This window comes from Neolamprologus brichardi, chromosome 15 (genome assembly GCF_056152115.1).
Source record: "Neolamprologus brichardi isolate AB-2024 chromosome 15, ASM5615211v1, whole genome shotgun sequence".
NCBI lineage: Eukaryota > Metazoa > Chordata > Actinopteri > Cichliformes > Cichlidae > Neolamprologus > Neolamprologus brichardi.
The window spans coordinates 2,172,588-2,191,980 of record NC_142118.1 but is presented as its reverse complement, the minus strand read 5'-3'; the positions used below and the strand labels follow the sequence as shown (position 1 = coordinate 2,191,980).

General features: G+C 43.2%; 1 protein-coding gene across 1 annotated transcript in view; it reads right to left on the bottom strand.

The window, feature by feature from the left end:
- Positions 1-19,393, bottom strand: part of ches1 (checkpoint suppressor 1) — a 68,789-nt gene that overhangs the window by 20,224 nt on the left and 29,172 nt on the right. The window contains exons 2-3 of the mRNA XM_087851929.1: positions 17,616-18,215; positions 1,891-2,042 (exon numbers count right to left, since the gene is read on the bottom strand). Coding sequence (XP_087708055.1) covers positions 1,891-2,042; positions 17,616-18,197 — 734 coding nt within the window. The 5' untranslated portion in view covers positions 18,198-18,215. The remainder of the gene's footprint in view (positions 1-1,890; positions 2,043-17,615; positions 18,216-19,393) is intronic.

Below are 19,393 nucleotides of genomic sequence, written 5' to 3'. Positions count from 1 at the left end.
CGACACCAAAGAGATTGTTAATGTTTAAGTTCAAATAGTTTATTTGCTCATCTTTTGATTGTGGCCACTGTGTGAGGTGGTTTCCATTGTTTGTGCAGCTGAAAGCTGTGCTGACTTTTCCCAAGCAATTAGCCACGGGGACAAAGCCTCAGACAGGGCACTAAACTAATCCTGTGACACAGCAAAATCGAATATTTCTAGTTGACTAAATGCATTTTATCCCTGAGTTTCATATTTTAGAGATGACTGATTCCTCCTCTGTGGTTAGCAGGGCAGGAAGTAGTACAGTAAAGCTGTTTGAGTTTAGGAAAAACAATAACAACGATTAGTGTGATTGCTACTCTAATCTCCATTATAACATAATTATTCAGAAACTTGACAAACTTAAACACTAAACTCACTTTTTGATGCCTTCAGCTGCAATAAGGAGTCAATGAATTTGAGCTGGTAGGTGCAACACTTGATTACCATATTTTTCAGATTATAAGGCGCATTAAGTGAAACAAAACAGTCAGATAAGTCAACTCATTCTTCTTGCTTCCTCCACTTCCGTAACATTGATTCACTAATGTTGAATTCTCTGCAGCTGCTCTATTCCCGTGTTGTTGCAGTATATTAATGACTAACCTCATATTGTGGATGGATTATCTCAGTTGTTCTCCTGACTGAAGTTTGGTCCGTTTACAGCATCCTGCCATGCGATTACAATTGTCTCTAACCATCAGGAAGCTTCACGTTAACTTTTATCGAGTGGAAAAAAGTTAGCTTCATCCTCCAGCTTCACTGTGTTTATGCTAACATAGCTGTGTCGCTAGCGATCACGTAGCACATCATTATATACCAGCTAGCCCAACTTCAGTAACCCTACAAACGTCACTGCTGTTTAGTTTTCTGTCTTCATTTATGTTGGAAGTGATAGCAGAGCTGTACGTTTGAATTCTTTCAGAAATCTCTCAGTCAGAACATGCTATATCATGCTTAGGTAACTAGCAAAACTAGCGAGCTAACTTCCGCTAGCTTCCTGCTAACTTCTAACTCTGTTAAATGTAATAAATTTAGTTTTCATGGATGCCTGGATGTTAAACGTAATTGTTACACCTGGTAAAGCAGCAACGCTGATCATTTTATTGAAGATGAAAGAATTTAGACAGTTTTTAACTCTCAGTGTTCGTTTGACTTTGGGACCTTAAGTAGACGGAGTTTAGGACCCAGATTACTCCGCGAGGCTCCTGACTACAGTAGCTGTAATGCTCCGATAATCCATCAAGCGGTGCGGCTTCGTAGCTTAGCAAAGTCATACTAAAAAAACATTTGTTTTACAGATTTTTGAGCGCCGTGTAGCACATAAAATCGGTTCGATATTTTAGCTCAAATATGAACATCAGCCGATATCAGTATTGCTCCAACATTAGGCACATTAAACCTAAAATAAGTTCTGCTATTATCCCGTTATATTAAGAGCATTTGACTTATCATTTAAGCTGTTTTGTTTGGTATATTAAATATACTGTGCTTCACTACTTTAAGTAAAGGAACGTAATTAATATCACAGCAGCAAAGACTGGAACAGAAATAAAGACAGAATTAAGAGAGATGCTGAAAAAAGCAGAGTTAAACACTTTAAGCATGTACAGGACTCAGGATGACATTTCTGGAACACCGCTGAATTTCGTTCATACCTAAGAGACAATTCAACACGACAAGTACATGATACCTTTGAACAGGTGGCTGCCACAAATTCTCTTGAACGTGTTACTATGTTCATTTCTCTAAAGTCTCTTCAGAGAGGCAAGCGTGACGAGAGTCTGGCAGCATCCCCTCCCTGTCGACGGGTTTATCAATTAACCGGCCGAGATTCACTCAGTCAGTGAATAAGAGGGTCCGTCTTACCTGTGGTGAAATGTCTGCGGTAGGGTGGGTGGGGAGGTGGAGGGGGTGGTCAGGCTGGGCGAGTAGGGATGGTACGGCGTCTTCTTCAGAGCCTGGATCAGGTTGTGCCTGTACTCTGGATCTATGGACCACAAAGAGCCTTTGCCTATGCTCTGCAAGACAGCAAGAAAAAACGAAGAGGAGAAAGTTGTTATTGAAGAACAATGACCGCAGCTCAAAGCTCAACTTCAGCCTTTCACAGGATTCCTATTTACCAAACCACGTGCACACACAGCCATCCGGCATTCCCACGGAGAAAAGCAACATTCTGTGCATCTCCTGGATTAAACACCTGCGCAAAAAACATCAACCATGCAAACATTCCCATATTCCCAAGGAAGAAGAAGTAAAACATCCTCAAAACCACCTCGCTCCGCATTTTCCTGTCCGTCTTTATGGAAAAAGAAATCACGAAGCTTCTTTCTGATGAGGACGTAGGCAAACTCTTTAACCTTCTCCATTCCAGATGGTGCGTATTTTTAGATCAAAGCGGCTCCCCCCCCCTCACCTAATGAAGCTGTCGACCCCCCAACCTGAGTGAAGCCAGCCTATAGATTATAGAGAAGGGTGCCATGAAAATAGACTGTCTCTGTCTCTCATGCATGCTTTCATCTGCCTGAATTTGGAAAAACTGGGTGGGTGGGGGTAGAGACAGAGGCAGAGATTGGGGAGGAACGCACAAAACAAAAATTTAAGGTGTCGTCCTCAGTTTATAGTGCTCTGTGATATTAAAAAAAAGGTACAGGCTATGGGTGGGAAGACGACGGGACTCCGGGCTTCTGATTTTCAGTCGATATGAAAGGAAATCAAGGATGCAGGCTTTATTTTAGAAGTGGGGGGAACCAATCAGTAAACACCTGGAGAAACAAGCACCAGACATCAAACTGGTTTAAGCCACTACTGCCAAATAGTTTTCCCTGTTAGTGATGGCATTTTGAGGAAATGTCTCTAAGAGGATAACGTATCAGAAACAAGCATTGGAGCCGCTCTGCTGGACAAACTATGAGATGATGCAGTTTCTTTTCCCCGCCCCTTTTTAATGGCCACACCTTGCTGCTACTGGGTTGGACCGCTTTTTGTCCTCAGAACTGCCTGATTTGAGCTTTGTGACATGTGCATCATCCTCCTGGAAGCAGGCATCAGAAGATGGGGACACTCATGTGTATCTTCCACATCATTTTAAAACAATTCATTCGTATTATTATAGGATCTTTACCTTATATTATAAAGCAGCGGTCCCCAACCTTTTTTGCGCCACAGACCGGTTTATGCCCGACAATATTTTCACGGACCGGCCTTTAAGGTGTTGCGGATAAATACAACAAAATAAAACTAGTACCGGTACCGAAAAAAATAAAATGTATTCATAACACACGTGAAAAGACCCAGGAAAACCGAGTAAACAATAAAAACGGTAACAAAATAACACTGAAAACCATACATTTCACACCTGAGCCTCAACTCTCGCGGCCCGGTACCAAACGATTCATGGACCGGTACTGGTCCGAGGCCCGGGGGTTGGGGACCGCTGTTATAAAGCACCTTGAGACGACTGCTGCTGTGATGTGGCACTATATAAATAAAACTGAATTGAAATGTACCATTTCACCACCACCAATAGCCTGGATCATTGATACGAGGCAGGAAGGAGCCATGTTTTTGTATTGTGTCTGCCAAATTATGACCCCACATCAGATTTCATATTTCTGCATCAGAAATCGAGTTAACAAACCAGGCAACATTTTTCTGGTCCTCTATTGTCCAGTTTTGTTGAGCCTGGTGTGGTCTTCTGCTGCTGTAGCCCAACACCTTCTAGGTTCGTCATGCTGAGCATTCAGAGATGCTCGTCGGCACACCTTGGAGGTAACAAGTGCTTATTTGAGTTGCTGTTTCCTTCCTATCAGCTCAAAGCAGTCTAGCCATTCTTCTCTGACCTCTGGCAAGAACAAACCACTCATTGGAGATTTTCTCTTTTTCAGAACATTCTCTGAAAAACTAGAGATGGAAGATCAGTAAATCAGCAGTTTCTGAAATATTCAGATCAGCCTAAATTACATTTCTTCCTTATTCTCATGCATGGTTTGAATTTCAGCAGGTTTCCTTGACCATGTCTGCGTACCTAAATGCACCGAGTAGCTGCCGAGTGATGGACTGATTGGATAATTGAGTTGACAGTCAGTTCAACAGGTACAACTGATAAACTGTCCGGTAAGCGTTTGTTCTGGTAAGAAAAAGTTACATGCTGGACAACATATAGGCTGATACAGATATCTGCAAGCAACCAACATAAAAAGTAGTGCCCTGCTTTTATTTAGAAGTCTGGTTTGGTGTTTTTAATGATAGACAAACACATCTGGCTGCAGGAAAAAGATTCAAATGACTTAAAAATGGGGTAGAAGGATGCATGCGTAAAATATCAGGGTCAACTGTCTCCTAATTCTAGCCCAGGAAAGAGGGAAATATCACAGTTATGCAGGCGAATATTAATTAAGGATTGAATAATCACCATATTGCTACATTAGAGGGTCAACCTCTTATCTGTAGTGGTACACAAACCACTATGCAAATCATCCCAGTTTAGGGTATTGATAAAACTTCTAATTAATATATTCAAATCAAAGAAGATTTTACTAATATGTGAATATTTAAATCAGGAGGAAATGACAGGATGTCGGCTGGAGTTGGATATTTGGTTGTAGCAGCCGATCAAATCTGCAGATAACACATGAAAGAAGCAGCTGCAAATAGTGGCTAATGCCTCTGCACTTAACTGGAAAAGTGTACAGAGCTCTCTTAAGTTTCAGTGTTTTTCCCTCCTTTGTCAGAAGAAATTAGACGAGAAAGCTTTTCCTCTCAGGTTCGTGAAACGTATGTATTTTTACACATAATGAAAACATTTATTTGAAAAACAGGACTCAAAGGCGAGGGAGCGATGAACTAAATTTCCTGCGATGCTGTATGACCTGCTTTCCTACAGCTGTGCTCCGGTTAAACATCAGAGCAGCAGGTCACATACACACTAACCAAAAAACACCAATATCTGATGTCTTGCAGCACAGGTTCAAAACTTCACAATCACGTCTGATATCCAACTTTATCCTTCAGGCTCCATCGTCTCCACCGAGCGGTGACCGTGCAGAACCTCTGTGTGGCTCTTCATCCTTAGATGTCCACAGAGTCAAAAACTGTGCTACCGGCTGCTGCAGCTCCCGACCTTGTAAGAATGCAAGAAGCTAATAGGATGTGTGTGCACTGTTGATTTGTGTCCCCCCGTCTGGATCTTTGCATTAGTATGTCAGTCGTGTTGAACACAGGCCATATGTGCCTTGTTCTGCTCTGTGTTTGTGTGAGAATGTGTGTATGACGAGTTCCCTGGGGAGTGTGATATTACCCAGCGTGGTGTGCTCCTGGGAGTGCTTCTATTACTGCCAGCAACGCCTCTCCTGGAGAGCATGATATTACACACACATACACTCGCTCCCACAGAGGTGACCCCCACTGGGCCAAATTTCCCCTTGCACCTCCAGCTCGCCAGCGTTTGTATATATATATATATATATACCTCTATATATGTGTGTGAGTGTGTGTGTCTGCTGTCTGCCAGCCGATTGAATCAATGCTCTCTCCAGAATCTGTCTGCTGGGGCTCCCGCCGCTGCCAACCAGCCTGCGAGCCAATCAAAATGCTTAATCTGTAGCCTATCTGTCGATAGGCCAATCGCAGGGCGCATCTCACAGGAAGGGCCCGCCACCTGGGTTAGAACAGTCGCCTTGGCAACAAGCATCATAATCTTGGAAGCTGGAGAAGGTGAAAAGGACTTTTTTTGTTGTTTTTTAACAAATCTGCAAACAAAGTGGGTTACATTTTGTTTTCAGATCTGACACCACACAGATTAAAAAATAGTCCAATCTAGAAATTTCACGCGTTTCCTCTCTCCTACATTTTTTAAACACTTGAGTGCACGGCTGAAACAAGGGTGCGTCACCCGCTGTTTCCAAATTATCCTATCAGATCATCCACAGGTGGAGGGTCCAGAGGGGTCTGGATCCCGTTTCCGGTACTTTACTCATGACCTCCTGAATGCATCATTGTGAAAACATGAAATAATACTCTAAAATTCACTGAAAGCTAAATTTAGATGTCAAATTTGAATGTTGCTTGTCATTAATTCCCACTCGTGCACCACAGTGGTTTGGTCTACGGCCTGCATTCTCTAACTCATTTAACGCTGCAAAAATAACCTTAAACAGGACGTGTGACACGCTGTTCTTTGAGTCTTCCTCTCATTAGAATAAACCAAATTTACAGTCGTCACCCTGCATTTCTATCAGCTCCATTAACTTGTAGTGAAAATTTATGCTTCAGCAAAGCTGCCAAATTATTAGAGGGCGGCCACGTTTCCTAATCCAGATGTATGGAGGCAGGAGGCGTGTGCACAAGCTGAACCAATAGGATTGGCTGAATTTACAATCAAGTAGTTTTATGCAGTTTTACACAAACTGCAACCTGCCCGGGACGCATCAGGATGTGAGTAAAAGACAAAAAGGGGAAGAAGGGGGAGACAAAGGCGGGGAGATCGAGTGCGAGAGGGATGACTGTGTGGTGCTAACATCTGTTTCCTGTGTTATATAAGCTGTGGGGGCTGGTCTCACTTCGAAATAGGAGATATTTTAAAAAAGTAGCATACACTCCTCACTGCATGACGACATCACACATATCCTGACATAACCTACAACATACTTTAGTGTTCACCTCATTTCAGATTAAATCTACGAGCTTTGTTCACGTGAACGCTGAGCCTTCAGATCGTTCACGATACTCTCGTCACTTTCAACAGGTTGTATTGTGACCGCTTACGCTGATTCTTCCACATCCACAGCGACACGTTCGTTATACATTCACTTTGATGTCACTGCTGTCCGTGCTGCTGTGCTTGAGAATGCTTAGAAAACAAAGTCAGCAATGCCGGTAATTTGCTGTCTGCAGTAAATTTGTTTTCATCTGGAAAATGGTCAAGTAATGGCAGCAGGGGCGTGTGCCACATTCCCCCCGATAGTGAAAATGCATGAGTGTTCAAAGTAAAATGGGGTCAGCAGTGTTTTTCCAAAGATGCCGTATACTACACTTTATAATAAACAAACGATATTGTGAGCTCATGATGTAATTCAGGATTTTATACTTCTCTGAAGGTGATGCTGCTGCTAATCAGACACAGCTTTGCATGATCCACAGTTCAAAACATCTGTTTTGGACTCATGAAGAAAGATCTGCTGCCTCAATCAAGCTGTTAGCTGCCTTTGAGCCCTTCCTTGTGATTGGTTGCCCCTTACAAACCAAAGGTTTGAACAGGAAGTGAGTTATCTGCTCTCAGCGACATCATCCAGAGTCACAAAAACACTGTGTGTGATGTACGCTGACCTCATGTTTGGAATCTTCTCATCAAGTACAGCAGCTAGTGCTGCTCAATTAATCGAATTTTAATCTCGATTACGATCTGGGCTTTCAACGATCGTTAAAAACGACTGAGCCGATTATTAGCCCCTCCCTCGTGCTTTACTCTCGCGCTGCTCCGTGTGGCAAATCGAGCGCACCTCTCTGCGTTTCGAACACACGTCACAACAATTAAGAGCAGCGGTCTCCAACCTTTTTTGCGCCACGGACCGGTTTATGACGACAATATTTTCATGGACCGGCCTTTAAGGTGTCGCGGATAAATACAACAAAATAAAACTAGTACTGGTACCGAAAAAAAGAAGATTTATTCATAACACACGTGAAAAGACCCAGGAAAACCGAGTAAACGATAAAAATGATAACAAAATAACGCTGAAAACTGATAAAAACCCTGAAAACCAAACATTTCACACCTGAGCCTCAACTCTCGCGGCCCGGTACCAAACGACTCACGGACCGGTACCGGTCCGAGGCCCGGGGGTTGGGGACCGCTGATTAAGAGGACCCGAGGGAAGCTCGGAAAGCTGAGCAGAAGTTATTTGGAGAGGAGAGTGACTGCTGTTGGTTGAAGAGAGGTAAAAAAAAAAAAAAAAAACTTCAGTGGAAACATTATGGGTTCATGAGTCAGACGTGGATCAAGTAGACACAGTGTGTAAACTTTGCTACAGTGTCGTAGCTGCACCACAGAGCAACACTGCAAAGTTCACTAAACATAGATGTTTACATTTTTCATTTATTTCTTATATTGCAAACATTTGCACTGTTATCAGTATTTGCACTATTTTATATTATTTTTGACAATCTTTAAAGTCATTATTCAACACATTGTTATTGTTAAATAAATATCGTCAAATAATCGAGATCTCAATTTCAGTGAAAATAATCGTGATTATCATTTTTGCCATAATCGAGCAGCCCTAACAGCAGCGCTTCCATTTTCTTAAAATGTCAATAAAGCTCATCTTATCTTATCTAAACAGCAGAAGGCAAAGAAAGGAATATAATAGGCCACTTTTAAAGTTTTCCCATAGAAACGATACATGCATCCAACTAATACGTAACGTCTGAGTATATTTAAAGCGATCTCATGTTCCTCAGTGCCACAGCTGTACGTTAATCTCGCATTAACGTACAGCATCGGCTCATTTCCCAGTCAATCCCATAGACATCATCATCCTGCAGCTGTAAGAACCCACTGGCACTAAACTGGCACTAAACTTCCGTCTTCATGCTCAGCTGAAAATAGTACCCAGCGACGTCCTCCCGCCTGACTAATGTTTGCTAAAACTAAAGTCTACAGCTGTTTACAGAACTTACCTAATAGTTTTAAAGGTTAAGCTCGTCATTAGAATGAAATGGGCTCTGGCGCTCAGCGCCACGGGTCTGAGGAGTCAGAAAGCAGCCAGGAGTTTTAGATTTGTGTCCAAACTGCAAACAAAACGTGTCCTGTGACTATTCCTCAGCACAGCTGTATATCCTCAACTATAATTACAGCTTTAAACAGTTTTATCATCATTAATAACGGCATCCATACACCACGGAGACCCATTTCAGCAGTTTGCAGTGGCTATTATGAGAAGAGACAGTAAATTTTGTTTCCAACTCAAACAGCGAAATGAGATTAAAAAAAGATGCATGACGCAGAGAGCACAGAGCTGCCACTCTGCGAGGAAGCATCAGCGTAAGAGGCTTTCTCGTCCACCGTGCAACATCACTTAACCTACACCACCAATCCAAAGTATCAGGCCTGCGCACAATTTCATGATGGACATCCTCAGATGCGGTAAATGCTTTAACCCCGGCTTTTTTAAACCCTGATTAACCCGCTGCGACACAAGGATCCATCGTTACTTACACAGAGATAATCAGGAGGATTAATAATATACCAGAGGACTAGTGCAGCATGGACCAGATACATGTCTGAACACTAATTCAGACACTGAGTAAAGCTGGAGATATGATGTCTGCAGCTCACGAGCGCAAAGTTTAATGCAGAGTAAAGAGAGCTGAGGGGGGGGAAAAGGAAAAATACAGGAAGGCAAATATTCTTTTGAAAAAGGGTCCTCGAGACGGACAATTTCAGCACTCGTCAAAAGCCTTTTGGCAACAAAAGGACAAAGCGGCACAGTTGGGAATGAACATTACACGTTGGCCAGACAACAGGTTATTTTTTTTATCAGGAAGTAGAAAAACCGAGCGGTGTAATGCGCCGAAATGTCGCCTACAGGTGTTACGAATTCCCTTTCCCTCCACGGCCGACAAAGCTGTTTCTCATGTGCTTTCGATTCATGCTGTCGTCATTCTTTCATTTCAGTTTTGGTTTTTCGTTGTTTGAATCGGTGATTACGTTTGTGTTTCGTCAATAATACGACAAAGCAGACTCTACAAGACCCAAATCTGTTGTTTCGAGGCTCTAAAAAGCTGCAAGTTCTCCCCCAACTCAAAAACACCACACATATAACTCTGACAGGACAAGAGACACAAACTGGACTGAGCCCAAGTGAAGTGATTCCCAGAGTGCTTGTGATACGCTGTCACTGAGCAATTAATTAGAGCGAGATCACCGGGGTTTTGGTTCCTCCATGGCTCGTCACGGTACCTGTGAAAAACCTCTCCCAAACTTCCAGATGTTCACAGTGCGTCTCAAAGGCTGCACTGGAGAAAGGCAATGAGGTCACAAGGCTCATGACTTGTGAACCACAATGACAGAAGCAAACTTTGTCCACATAGACGAAGGCAGAGGTGCGTTTAATGACGGCTGTCTTTTTTGGCTAAAGGCAGCAATTACATCGTGCCTTTTACAGTGCACTTTGACTCATGTTTTCCTTGTTTTTAGCTCATTTTTTGGCGTCCGCTGACTCCAGAGCAGAAATATCTGGTATATTAGCTGCTAAATGCAACACTAGCTGCAATTTGTTCCACTGGCTGTTATTGAGAAGGTAAAGAAAGCAAGCGAAATCGGAGAAGCCCCACCAAGCCCAACCTCACAATCCAAGATGGCAGCAGTAAAAGTAAACAGAAGTAAAATTGTAGATCTTCCGACCCGTACACCACCGCTGTGTATTTGTCACCCACACACAGACCAACTCTATCTGTCAATATTCTACAGAGGTATTTGTAAGAGAAAAGACAAACACTGCATCTCTATCTGCATTAGAGAGGGAAGCAAAGCCTGTTTTTCACGGCTCTTCTGCTCACTATGACTGGAAACTTCTGATGCATAAAAGCAAAACATTCACCTGAAAGATGCTTTAAAAAACATCAGTCAAGGAGCCGATCCTTGTGGATTTATCCTCTTTCAGTTACAAGTTGAATTGACTTGTTTTTTTCCTGCTTGCAGTTTTTGTTCCACATTCTAATACGATCTTATATGTAGGGATGGGTACCGGTATCTGACATAAACGGTAGTAACCAGACCGAAAAGCAGCGCACATTTCAGTGCTTTTTTTTTCCTGAGCTGTGATACACTTTAGATTCTAGCCAATCATTTTACGTTTCCGAGGATAGTAGGCGGGTCCAGGTACGTACGTTCTTTTAGAGCAGAGCTACAGATTAAAAATGCCCAAGGCGAAGCGGTCAAAGTCTGGCTGTACTTCACAGCAAAAGATGCAAACTCAGCAGCTGCAACAAGTGCTTTAAGCTGATACTGTGATACTGTCAAAGGAGGTAACACCTCAAATCTGATGAAACACCTGGCGACGCATAGCGTTTTTTTAAAAGCAGAGAAATGCACCGTATTTGATAGCTTGCTGCGAGACCTCACACCGAGCACATCTACTGCGGGTGTGGTGCCTGTTATTGACCCGGAGTTAGTAACATCCCCCAAAAACCCGAAGAGGAGAGTCCTGGCCCCTAGCCCTGCCAGTGTAGCAGAAATGATGAGGATGATGATGCAGCAGCAGCCGTTCTTCTCTGCGTGAGTAGCTTAATGTTGTTCATGTGTAATTTACGTTGAGTAGGCTAACCACGTTATTACATTAATGCATGTAAGGTGAACTAGCAAACACCATCATAGCTACATGCAGCTGTCTTCTTGTTTGATGGCAGATACTCCCTTCACCCTGGACAAAAAGGCTAAAATGACCAAAGAAAAAGTGGAAAACAGTTAAACATGAGAGGTTTTTGGACAAAGTTTGTGTTTTTTCCATTGTTTAAGCTGCTTCCAGCCAAGAATGATACCATATATGCCCCATAGCTGCAGAAAAGGCTAACATTGTTATCTTTTTACAAAAAAACAGCTGAACATGAGAGGTTTTTGGACAAAGTTTGTGTTCTCCATTCTTTGAGCACTGGCACCGTTTAAGCACTGGCACAGTTTCAAAAGTACCGGTTTGGCACCGGTATCGGATAAAACCTAAACGATACCCATCCCTACTTATATGCATACCTAACGGATCCAGGAAAATCTACGTGTAAAAGAAAAGTCTGGAAAAATCAGTACAATATGTTTGGAAATTTGGGGGTTTTCAGCGTTTAGATCGGCCGATGGTATCCACATGTCCTGCACCCTTCATTTCTTTATATCAGGGTCATTTTACAGCGCGGGACATGTACAGCCTGCGGTGGAGCAGTGAAACTCCCTTTCTGTCAGTTTAAAGACGTTACATATGTAACTGTTTTTCTACATGTTCTCCCTCTCACCTCTGGGGCCGGGGGCATTGGGGTTCAACAGGTTAACTGTTTATGGCTTAATTATTTTGTGTAGTGTGAACGGCCATAAGGGAGGTTTTTATCAGTAGGAAAAGCTGTAAAACTTATGAAAATACAGATAAAAATCCAAAACGTATGTTTGTGCTTGTCTGAGGTGAGCAGCAGATTAAACACGTCACGAATTATAAACGGCTTCGAGCGCACATTCAGGCCTGTGAGACACTGAGCCATGGCTCTGTGCTACATGCACACATTTCTGCATCTCCAGCATTCAAAGACACTTTCTATATAGTTTATTTTTATGTAATATTTAATCTGAGCTGTAAATGTATGCTTCCACGCTTCAATGATTTTAAAGTCTGGGTCCTTAGGAGGTCTATCCATGACTGATAGTTGTATGTTTGTCTATCCGGATGTGGTTTTTGTGCATTAACAGGGATCACTGTCGTTCTGAAAAATGAAGGTTTTCCAGATGGTATTTCACAGAGGATCAAAATTTAATTGTCATCTTGTGTATTGATAATTCAGTGACTCAGATGATGTCAAAGCCTCCACCGTGTCTCACAGACGGATGTAAACTCTTACTGTTGGACCGCCTCCTCTGAACATACTGACAATCTGAACCAATCTACAGTCAGTATTTTAGGCCTGACACTTATCGTTTATGTCACGACCATTTTCTTTGTAACTTTGTCATCAGATCCATTAGTCGAGCAGAGCGACTCTTTACAATACTCTTTGGATGAAACGAGATATTTTTACTCCATTACAAGTGTTGCTCGTCCTTTAACCCTTTAAAACCGGTCAGAGCAGCACGCTCAGTTTTGCGTAACTATTTTTAAATCCCGGTAGCTCTGCAACCACGTGAGCTAGCACAATCATTTTTTTGCATATGAAACCGGAGGAGTTGTACTTCCATCTTATGCCATCAGCTTGTCCTCGGTCACAGTTTCCTTCCACATATAGCTTTGCAAAAACTGCATAAAAAGCACTTGCAGCAACAAAAACATAATATTCCAGAAACACGCTTTGCCGATCCGATCAGCTGTTCATAACACTTCCTACGTCCATCAGCTCGAACTATCGCATGTCCGCCATGACCTGCCCGAAACCGGAAGTGACGTCATTTTGCGGAAATGTAGTTTTTTACCATCAGGGCCTCATGAGCCTATACTGGTGTTTTTAAAAGTTATCTTTGACTTTATGACTTTCTGTGTGGTTTCTGGGATGCTTAGGACTCATATTGCACTGCTGGAAATAGTTTATTTTGATGCATATGCTGCTTTTTTGCAAATTTGCACTATAATATTTATTTTCGTTTTTCCTGCAGTATATAAAAATTGGTGTATTTCAAAAATAAAACTATGAAGACACTCAAAATAAATTTCCTGTGGTGGGAAACTATTTTGTGCAACTTTTTTGTATTTACAGTTTTGAGGGATAAGCCTCTTAAATTTCTCTAACTAGAAATATATGTTAAAAAAACAAAAATGATTTTCAATTTTTTTGTAGTTTATTGCACTTTTTTGCAATTTATGTAATTACTATGCACTTAATGCATACATATTAATAAAATATGGGCTGTAATGGTTGTATTGATGTATAGCAACTTGAAATGCTCCCAAAAATGGCTCCACAGCATGTAAAAATATAATATAAGCTCTGGCGGACTTGGTTCTATGGTAGGTCTTAAAGGGTTAAGGACCTTTCACCTTTCTTTGATCCCACTGTGACAGGATTTTATGGCTCAAACTGTCGTCATAAATGTTTTGTAGTTGTAAATTAAATGCATAGTTGTGAACTGAGTTTTGTGACCTTGTAAACCAAAATATCTGACAATTTAATGTTTGTGCATCTATAGATAAGAATTTGTGTGTTTGTAAGAAATATTTACAAAAGTTACAGTTTTTTTGATAAGATCTGGTTACAGATACCAGCAAGAAACGTTGAAACTCTTCCTGGCTGTGTGTGAGTTTTAACTTACGAGTACGAATTTTGACCCAATTTTTCTTCCTTTCAGCTGATTGGTCAATGTTATGTCAAGCACAAATTTAACAATCCAATCAGAGAACAGAAGGGTTTGGCTGTCGGTGGGGTGCTTTACTGAGCTCCAGGTCCTGGAAGGGTAATACAGTTATGACCAAAATTTGAGCCCATAGGATGCTTAAATTGGCAAAACTGAGAAGGAAAAATATTTAGGTCACAGTGGCTTACACGACCAAAGTCTGTGGTTTTTATCAATTTTGACTGAGACTTAATTAAATGTTTTCATGTCCTGGTGACCAATGAAATGAGAGTGGCACAAGATAGATAAGGCATCAAAACAACCTGTTTGAAGATAGCTGCTGAGTTGTGAGATCAACTGTGAGAAGGACTCAGACAGCAGCCCTGGCTTACTAACACTACACTCTAGAAAATGCAATACAATCATATCTGTGCTTTTCCTCCAAAATCCAGCAGTGGTAGTTTTGTGACTGCAACAAAGTCCTGATAAATGAACATCAAAAACCACCTTAAACTAACAGATTTTCCTGTGCTCACTTCAAACACTTCATAATGCTTCGAGTGCTGAAACATAAAGGCATCAAGGACGCCTCTCGTCTGAACGGGGCAAGGTTAAGTTAGAAGGTGACACACTTAAGTGCAACACCGAGAGACTTCGCAGAGTTTCAGATTACAAAACTGCCCATTCTCTCCGCTGTGATTTCATAAGAGGCTTTCAGAGATATATCGCTGACTGTGTGTGTGTGTGTGTGTGTGCTGTTACAACACTCATCCACAGTCTGAGGGCAACAACACTTGTCATTAAGGCATGTCATTCAGCACAGTGAAGAATCCTGTTTGTAAACAAAGCCATGGCAACCGTGGTACGCTCTCACGCTCTCTCTCACAAGTTTGCACTCCCACACGCAAAACTGACACACACACACACACACACAGGGAGCAGTAAGCTTATTCTAAACTAGTCCCCATCTTGTCATCTGCCTGGATATGACCCAGAAATACAGCCACTGGAACAAATAGGCCACTGTCATATTAATCTCCACCTCTGTAAATTGATGGAAATATAATTTGGTGTGTTCAAAGCAAGCCGTGTCTGCACGCTTTCCCCATCTCTCTCTCTCTCTGCCTGGATAACGATAACTTGACCTGCCCTACACCAAACGCCGTCACCCCCACCCCAACGGTGCGTAACACATAATGATGCCCCGCAAACAGGGAAAAAAAGAGCGAAAAATATCTTACACCCTGTAATTGCACATTCGACTGAAAAAGACTTAAACAGGTAAAGGAAAAAGCCGGGAGGGAACAAAAAGCTGTATTCACATGCAGATATTCTCACTGAAAAGCTTTGAATGGCAGAGTCTGACTAAAAATGACAGAGATTCTGTAATTGCAGCTTCAGATAAAGCACAGCACTTGGCAGGTAGAGTAAGAGTCTGCAGAGATGTGCCCTCATTTCCACACCGGCACAGCGCATATGTGTGTGCGAGGCTTTTTAAGCATTCATGCATGCTTGTGAGTGTGCGCGCACTTGTTTGTGTGTCAGACATGCCCTGTGTGTGTGTGTGTGTGAGCGAGGGAACGAAATAGGTTTGAAGGGTTAATTAGTGTGCTGTCTTAAACTGTGTGCAGTGACAGGAAGACAAGACAAGCTGTCCTTGCCAAATTCACCTCTGCACACGCTGCTCCACACACACAGACACACACAGACACACACAGGCACACACAGGCACACACAGGCACATATGTGCATATAACACTAGATGAGGACGTATACTCTTTCTCCCCCACTGAACACCTCAGTGCCCATTTCAGGCTAATGTGCACACACACACACACACACACACACACACACACACACACACACACACACACACACACACACACACAGAGTTGCCTAAGTCAGTAAAGCCAAATCAGTTTTCCCGTTGCTACAGCAACAGCATACTTTTATATCAACTGCAACCTTGTTACTATGGAGATATGTATACAAGAGAAACTCTGTGCCGTTGTAGTCAAGGGCCAGATGACAGCATAGCGTGAGGGCGTGTGCACAAACTCACACACCATCCTTCATCCATTTTGTTCTCTCTTTCTTTCACACACACACACACACACACACACACACACACACACACACACACACACACACACGCAGCTCAGTCAGAAGAAAGAGTTCAGATTCACACGCTGGTCAAGGAGAGCACAGAGAACTCTCACATCCCCCCAGTATGATCGCAATCAGCTAAACACGCAAAGCTAGCATTGATCCTCACTGTTTGTGCCCAACCTTCGCCGCCCACCCCCGACACCCTCGGGCGAGATTTCATCTAAAGTCTGTTGGCATCTGTGTTATTAAATCCTCCAGTGTTAATTTAGCGCTAATTGAGTGAGGGATTCATTCCCCGTTTACCCCGAGCCTTTAATGGAGCAAAATCGGGATGAGAACGCCGGTATAAAAGACCGTATCAAGTCTTAAATCAAAAGCGAAATGCTGTTCCCACTGGGGAAGCACATATCATCGGAGTGAAAGAGAACTATGAAAGCAGAGATCATCAACTATTGATAAGGCCGAATCTGGTACAGCTGTAGACAAAATACAGAATATGTTTGACTTCAAGTTGGATATGCCTGCAAAGCGCTGATAACTGTCTGGCTGTGAAATAAGCTATAACCACACATGAGAGAGCAAATCATGGGCCTGTGTTTACCATCTGGCTACAGTGATGCTCTACATCACAGGTATATACGATATAGATTAGGAAAAGAATTAGGAGTAAGGATGAAATGGTTCTCCAAATCCATAATCCGCTACGAGTTTGAGGGCACAGTTTCGATTCATAACTCGCTTTTTTTTATTTTATTCATGAAATGGAAAGGCTTGATAGCTGGATCACGAATAATGCATGCATCTTCACTACTACAGCTTTCACTAGACTAGTTATTCCACATGCAATCAGTGTATGCATACAGACCATCGTGGCTCTGCCTCATCCAGTCGAACCTGCCAGCTACCATCTCGAATGTTTCACAGGACTTCGGAGCGCTGTAATTCTGCATCCAAAACACTAGTTGGCAGCGTTGAGCCTTTTCATGTGCATAAATCAATGCTTTCTATGGTGCTTGCTGAGCAAATCATGTTCGAGTTATTGAGCAAAGATTAATTGCACAAAATGAGCATCAAAAAAGTCCTGCGTGCATTTACAAAGGCAGCACAGGCAGCTTCTGTATTTCTGCGAGTTTCTTTCTCAAAGTGCAAAATTTAGGAAGGAGAATATCAAGCGGATGCACAATTTACTGCTAACTGTCCCATTTGTTCTCCTACAGCACCGGCAGTCAAACGGGAAACAAATAATCCTCGTGATAATCTTGTGTAATTTTGTGCATGCATGTGGAAACAAAGAGATGATTCAATGAAAATTGTCAGATTTGATTGACAATTCAGTTTTTAAGTCACTGAAATCATGCAAATTCATCATCTGATGATGTCAATGACTCAACAATAAACCTCGTTTTCCGAACGACCTTGGAAGGAGCGATTATGCAACATTCGTCAGAGTAACGTTGAAGTTCTTTACCTGGCTGCGATCTTTATCCACCTTCTTGAAGCACTTGTTGAGCGACAGATTGTGGCGCACTGAGTTCTTCCAGCCTGTGGGGGCGCTCGCAAAGTAAGGGAAGTGCTCCAGAATCCAGCCGTAGATATCCTTCACCGGCAGCCGCTTGTTGGGCGCATCCTCAATGGCCATGAAAATCAGGCAGCTGAAGGAGTACGGAGGTTTTCGGTTGGCCCCCGCCGTCAAGTCGTACGCTGAGTGCGCGTCACCGAGCAGGGGGTCGTCTGGGGAGGGAGACGAGGAGGAGGGCGAGCGAGGGTGCTGGCCATCGGGGTCCTGCAGAGGGGAGACGCTACGAAGCCCAGAATGGCTGAAGCTGTTGAGGAGGTCCGTGCTCTCGTGGAGCCAGGAGAGGCTGGTGAGCTCTTCGTCTTCGGCCTTGGAGAAGGAGGCGGACACGGAAAGGGAGAGGTCGGCCGCCTCGGCTTCAGATGCCGCCGTGGCGGCGTCACCTTGCCGGTACGGCGGGCTCATGCCCTGTGAGGCACTGGCTCCACTACTGGGGCTCTGGGCCTTCTTACTGGGGGGCATGGTGGGTCCCATCCAGCCCAGGGCTCGCTCCTGTAGGCAGCAGAAAAGAGGGGTTTGGGGGGAGCAGGAGAGAAAAGAAACAACATTAGCTGATGAAACTGTTCATTCATTTTTGTTAAAGGCCAAAGGGTGGAGGCACGTAACAAGATTTTGACCACATTCCCAATTAGGCTGCGTTAGATCTGAAGGAGAAAGTATACATCATCATTTCTCTCCTGGGCTTTCTATCCACTTCTGACTGAAACAGCAAATTTAGTGCTTCATCGGTTGAGGAAATCCTGCCTTGTACAACTACCCTCTAATTACTAGCGTAACAGCAAAGTATTGACATTACACGGGGTTGCTGTCATAACATATGAGTACTGTTAAAGGTCTTATAGTTGTGGGGTCGCAGAATCGCTGGTGATTTAACATCTCCAGCAGGAGAAAATGTAATTGTCAAACGTGCTGCGACAAATGAGTGCAGAAGAAGAAAAAAACCCTTTATCTGGTGGATTTGAAACATTAGAAACGGAGTCCGACGGTCAGACTTCGTTCCACAGCAGGATGTGATGGGGATGCGATGGGAAAATTTGCAAAGAAAAGAGCAAAAACAAATTACAGCGTGAGTTCAAATCTATCCCTATTCTAATCAGACCGTTATTCTGCTAACATAAGAGCGATGCTGTGCTCGTTACACGCAGGCAGAGCGCCGTAATTGAAGGGGAACGGGTCTGAGTATCACACCACAATCAGAAGGCTCGCAACCGGGCCTTTGATTGTCCTCTAGCACAGACAGCTGTGGGAAGGACCCGGGCAGCGGCTACAGCAAAATGTAATCTGCTCCGCTCGCTCTCAACACGTTTCAGAGACACACATGCCTGCTCTTGGATGCACACACACACACACACACAATGCAAATCTAAATCTAATCTGCACAGGTCCGGATGAACATGCAAACACGAGCAGGGGTTCTAAAAGGTTGTGAATGTAAAAGCAGATGAACACACACACACACACACACACACACACACACACACCATCAGGACACGGGGATTAAGTGGCGATACAGGGGCGGCCCCCGTGCGGTGCGATCGCTCTCTAATCCAAGGTGATCATCAGCCGATCTGTCCCCTCACTCTGGATGATTGACTGACAGCTGTCACCCGTGGCGAGTTGTTGCACGGTGACAACTGTCAGCTCGCTACAGCTTTGGCCCGCCGCGTCGC